Here is a 6,000-nt window from a genome sequence, read left to right as displayed (position 1 = left end):
CATTAAAATATTTAAAGTGTACTCATTTCAGTTACGGGGCCTCGAAAGATTACTATATTGTTTTCTTCTCATTACCTTGCAGAGTTGGGAGTGAGTAATTTTCACACATTCGGTCTTCTTGGATGTAGTCGCCATTACTAGAAGTGCTCAGGGAGAGCCGCTCAGAGCTGGAGAATTTCCATTTGTATGTAATGCAAGGTGGATCACATAAAGCCGTTTTTGTCTAGCAAATTATTGCCAACCAAATATGTAATCTGTAGACACGAAGGATATTGATAAAATAATTAAGAAATAAGCTATGCACTGTTAAAATGAGTTGCATTATATATTTATTTACAAAACATTGCACTCAGTGAAAATGAATTGAACTATACTATCCACTCTGTAGCGTTTTAATTTAAAAATATATAATCAGAATATCCATGTGTGTTAACATTCAATTGGCCCAAAAGACGGATCCTTTTCTCACAGGCGATGCTCCTTAGTTAAACCGCCACTTCACTTGTTCAGGCAATGCACTCCCCATCATATCCACTTTTTCTGCAAGTTCAGCCTCAATGGCCTCCTAAAGGAAAAGAGAAGTCAAGCAGGAATGAGAAACAAACACTTACATAGCCAAATGGCACTTGTATTGTGCATGCACACATTAACCAGTGCAAGCACAGATCACACATACATAACCACACAGCCACAAACAAAGCACAGGCAATGTGCATGCAGCCAGCACAAATGTATAAATGGAAGTAAACCAAAAAATGCACAGTTGTGGATGGAAGGATGCAGTTTTTGGGAGGGGATAACGGTTTATGGAAATAAATGGGTGTCGGTGGGCTGAGGATGAGAGCATGCAACAGATGGATGAAAACGTAGATCAACAGATCACAGAATGTTCAGTGAAACAATTGCAGCTTATCTTTCCAGGTCAGAGATCACAAGTTGCTACATTTTCTGAAGAGGTCAGGTAAACAGATGTTACAATTTTCACTGCATCAGCCTTTAACAGGCTGTATTTGCTGCCTGCCTACTGATTTATGAGGCTTGTGTATTAACCCACCTATCACACTGGCTTGGCAAAATACACTTCATACAATGGTGAAGATAACGACGCCCAGGCTTCTTTTATAACACACAATATTCTTTCTCTTTCTGGTACTCTGAGGAGGGCATACTGGCACGAGGGTTAGAGACACCAGGTGGTCTATCTAAAACCGAATAATGGTTTATTTAATGGGTAAAATAAAAGTCAGTGCTGGAAAGATGTAGGCTGCTTTGCTGCGGAGAAAAGTGGACAGGAAATGTCTGCTCAATTATCGGTCTCTATCATGATTAAACGCCCTGTAGGTGACATTATTGAGTAGTGTGCAGGCCCATGCAATCATTGGCCTCTTTCATAGAATAAGGCAGGTGTAACTCGGTAAATAAGCCTGTGCAACACTGTAATTAGTCCAAAATAAAAACTGCTTAGGCTTACTACATCCGTACTCTCTCTCGATACCAGAGCACTGTACTATGCGACAGAGTACACGTCTTCTTCCCAACCTCTGCAGTGGCAAGTCATTCTCACCCCCAGCCACGTCCTCTGCGTTTAACCAGCCACCGTCATAACGAGGCGTAACTCTCAAATTTGTAAAACGACGCCAAGGGTTCTTTCAAGTAAAAGAGCCTGATTTTGCACCAGTAAACGCTGCTTAACACATGGATTCACGTCCAGCCCTAAAACAAGCACTGGCAAAATAGATGGGTCTGGCTTTCAAGTACTAAGGCGTGGAAAGGACATGCTGATTCCATGCATTAGCAGGCTAAAGCCAGACCTACTGGAAGGTCATGAAGAACCAAATGGATAACGTGAACCAATGAATCCTTAAATGTCACATTTTTTAGCAATACAGGTAATACAAGGTAAATGTAAGAAACGGAAGTAGAAAAGAAATGTTAGTTTTCGAAATAGAGGAATTTCCTTGTATTTTTCTGTGTGCAGTATAAACTGTCTGCACTTTCAAACTATAATTCTTCTCTTTGTGGTGAGGCAGTACTACCAGATGTGTCTACGTGCTTCGTGTAATGCTTTAGAATACCTGTCACGTGCACCGCATCACCCCATTTACAGTGGTAGTGTGCAGAGCTCATATAATACTTCAGACATAACGCACTCTGAGGCATCGTCAAATCTCATCCGTCATACGGGATGTTCTGTAGAACATATTAATCGCTGCAGAAAAGTTGGTAAGTGCTGTTCTGATCGGGTAGGCCAGCTTCTGATTTCATCAGCACCGGGTACATTTAAGCATGTAATGTTGGCATCCATGAGAGCTGGGTTAATGTGCAGAACTCACCATATCGCATGCTCACTTCTACTCGAGGTTTACAAGGGCATTAAAAGGTACCTTGATGCACAACATACACGTTTTCAGAACCCAGCTGTGGCCACCATAATCCATTTCTTAAGAGGTAGTGTGCTACCAAGAGGCAAACATAAAAAAGTTAAATATAGCTCCTGTACATAGCTCGGGCGCTATCTGGGAATGTGTGGAAATGAAAAGCGCCAGGACTACATTAGTTACGTCAAATAATGACGGTAAGGACACGGGGAAACCCTAGACAGGAGTAAGAGCCCCGGGACAAAGGAACGAGAAAACATCATGACCTGGAACTGATAACAGAGAAATTTATAATAACGCCAAATGAAAAAACTAATACGAAACAGGGAAACATCCCCAACCACGACTCCCGAACAACGAAGTCGTGGACAACGAAAGCGAAACAACGCTTTCGTTAACCACGACCTTCATGTTCGGTGCCTTAACCACGCATGTGCTTAACAACGCACATGCGTGGTTAAGGCACAGAAGAAGGGAGTCGGCTTCATCGGAGGACGTCATCAGGTAAGTGGGGCTGTTTTAGGGGCAGGGTGGGTGGGGATCGGGGTATTTTTAGTTTTTGGGGTGGGGGTCAGGGTATTTTTAGATTTGGTGGTGGGGGGTCGGGGAGGTTTAGGGCCGGGGGTCGGGACATTTTAGTTTTATGGGCAGGGGGTTGGGGTAGTTAAGGTTTAGGGGCGGGTTGGGGGCCGGGGTATTTTTGGTTTTTAGGGACGGGGGTTGGGTAGTTTAGGTTTTAGGGGGGTGAGGGCTCATGGTAGTTTTAGGGGAGGGGTGGGGGCTCAGGGTCGTTTAGGTTTAAGGGGGTTGGGGGGAGCATGGTAGTTTTAGGGGTGGGGGTTGGGGTAGTGGGAGAATTGTTTTTAGGGGTTAGGGTACGATTGTGTTAGGGGGGGGGGGGGGAGAAGTCGCATGCTGGAACCACGCATGCCTTTACCAGGAATGCCTCAACAACGAAAAATCGTTGTTAAGGCATTCGTGGTAACAACATGGTCATTGTTCCAACCGCGTTGTTTGGAATGCGTGGTTCAGGCATGCGTTGTTCCAACTCCTATTCTGCAAAACAATTAAAATGTAGGATTGGGACCAGTACAACAACATGCAAACTACACCACATCTTCTCTTGTAAAACAAATTCAGTGTTCACAAGAAACCTCTGAGATGTCCAGGTCTTGGTGGCGGCTTGTGCTTCACGTCAGATGAAGAGACTGCCCAAGAGCAGAACATGTAGCACTGGGTAAATTAAGATTGTGTTCACGGACATTCTAGGAATCTCCAAGGAGTAGTGGGTAAGGCCGCATCAAAAGCTTCAGGTCAGAAGATGAGAACATCTGGCCTATCTGCCTAGATTCCACCAATTACCATCACCAAGTTTAACCGCTGTGCAGGACGTGCAAATAACTCTTTAAGGACAAGAAAAATTCGACAAATGTTTGAAACTGGTCCTAGGATTATAATCTTGGAAGCACTGCCTACTCAAATGTTGCATTCCTTGACACCAGTCTTGCAATTATACCATTCACTCATGTTGTGCTATTTTAGGTGTTTTCTGAAGTGCACAATACTTATACAGGTATCCTGGCACTGAGAGACGGTAATAGGGAAGATACTATATAACAAGCATTTGCAATGCAATAAGTTTCACTTTTGCTTGAGTTACAGCTATTGGCGTTGTAAATGCATAACTTGACTTTTCTTGCCACATAAATTGGTCAACCCTGCTGTATAATATGGTCCTTTCTGGCACACAATTCCAGTGGCCCTGCATATAACAAAAGCACTTCCATTTACTGCAGAGGGTCTTGCCCTGATGACCTTGAACATTTTTTATAATGCTTTTAGTACCGTTTTTTTGTAATTTATTTTTAATGTGGGTGATGTCTAAGGGACTGTTACTGACATTTTCAGAGAACTGTTCTCTTTGTTTCATGCAGAATCCATAAAAAAAGGATATTGAAGGCCAACACAGGACCTCACATATGAGAAATGGAAGGGTGTCACTGGAGGTTATTTGCAGAAATATTAGTGAGCTGCTGCTGTGTTACAAGTATTCAAAACACACATCAATATCCCTCAATATTAGATGTAAACACATTAAGAATGTGGACGAGTGTGCCTGTGCATTGTCAGTAACCTGGCCAAAGAGGACGAGAAAGAGCTGGAACTAGATCATAATTTCAAATCTGTTACAACTAGGGTCCCCCAAAATCCTTAAGATGCCCCATGGTAGAACTAGGGTAAAAGTATGATAAATCTGGTTGCACAAGAAGGGAAGTGGATTAGGCTGCAGTTGTCAGTAGCTGGGAGAGTATAACTAATGAAGATGGTTCTTCTCCTGAAAAGCATTAGCTAAAGAGTTTACGAAAGACGTGGAGCTTTACATGGTGCAAAAGTGAGTCATGATTGCTGACATCTTCTCGCTGCTGTTACTAAGAAGATGGACTTGAGGGGCGACCTTTAATCAACGTGACAAACGCTAATCTGTGTAAACACACTTTTTCATCCCATGCTTTCAGTGGTTGAAACATACGGTATGGTACATATGGTAAGTAAGGCACAGGAGAGGGGAATGCGGCTTTGTAGGTGTAGTAAAGGGGATAAGCACATTACTTTTTGAAATGACCAACATTTTTGAAGTCTTTCCAAACAGAGAGAGGGAGAAAGGGTGGACGTGTTTTTGCCTGTGTGTAAACATTCCTGGTGAGATCCGACAGACACCACACCATACCTGACTGAAAGCACCTTTCCATGCCACAAAAGATGACAGAGTATACATTTTAAAGCCACTTCAAGCTCAGCATCCATGTGAATTCTTGGTGCTGGCTTAAAATCTTCTCCAAAATCACTGCTGTTATTTTGCAGTTTTATATAGCGCAAACTAGACCAGCAAGCATTGAAGCGCTTTACAGGAGCACCAATTATATTAAACAAATACAGATTCATTTTTTGGGGGGGGGGCCACAGTGAGATTAGGTGAATTGTGCTAAATCACAGGATGGAAAACCGACGTCGATACTCTATCCATGTTCCCCAGTTACAAAGGGAGCAGCTTTGGGGCTACGCCACATTTGAGACATTGTTGATGGAGAACGCTAATTATAGTGGGAACGTTTTGGCTAGCATGGACCAAAAAAACACAAGATTAAGTGAAGCATGTGAAATGTAATCAGGCATAACACGTTTATGTTAACACTTTTACACTTACAATATGCTGGTTGAAAAAATCCTGCAACATTTACCATTCTAAAGTGCACAAAGCAGGGAAAGGGTGCAGTACCACAGGCTGTCCCTAGGTGTCTCTTGGGATCTCTTTTGGCCATATAAGGTACTGTACCCTGCAGTCTTGAATTGCACACATCCCCCAATGACTTTCAGGTGCTGTGCTGAAAGATGAAGTGCGGTGCCCGTTTTGTGATCAGTTTTACCCTGTGCATTCACGTCATGAGGGAGGGGAGAGAAGAGTAATATGCTGGCTGAAAAAAACAGTAAGTAGCAACATCCTGGAAAAAGCAAACTCATAGTGAATGATAGATTAAGTAAAGCATGTAAAATTTAAGCAGGAACAATATGCTTACGTTAGCTGAACACTGCAAATCAAAGGGGAAGCTTTGCCGAACACGAG

At 42.8% G+C, this 6,000-nt stretch overlaps 1 protein-coding gene across 1 annotated transcript in view; it reads right to left on the bottom strand.

Moving 5' to 3' along the window:
• Positions 1 to 312: 312 nt before the first annotated feature.
• Positions 313 to 6,000, bottom strand: part of HAUS1 (HAUS augmin like complex subunit 1) — a 193,191-nt gene continuing 187,503 nt past the window's right edge. The window contains exon 9 of the mRNA XM_069218857.1: positions 313 to 565. Coding sequence (XP_069074958.1) covers positions 482 to 565 — 84 coding nt within the window. The 3' untranslated portion in view covers positions 313 to 481. The remainder of the gene's footprint in view (positions 566 to 6,000) is intronic.

Source organism: Pleurodeles waltl, chromosome 1_1, assembly GCF_031143425.1.
Source record: "Pleurodeles waltl isolate 20211129_DDA chromosome 1_1, aPleWal1.hap1.20221129, whole genome shotgun sequence".
NCBI classification, from domain to species: Eukaryota; Metazoa; Chordata; class Amphibia; order Caudata; family Salamandridae; genus Pleurodeles; species Pleurodeles waltl.
The sequence above is the reverse complement of the archived record's forward strand: the minus strand, read 5'-3'. Positions and strand labels throughout refer to the sequence as shown.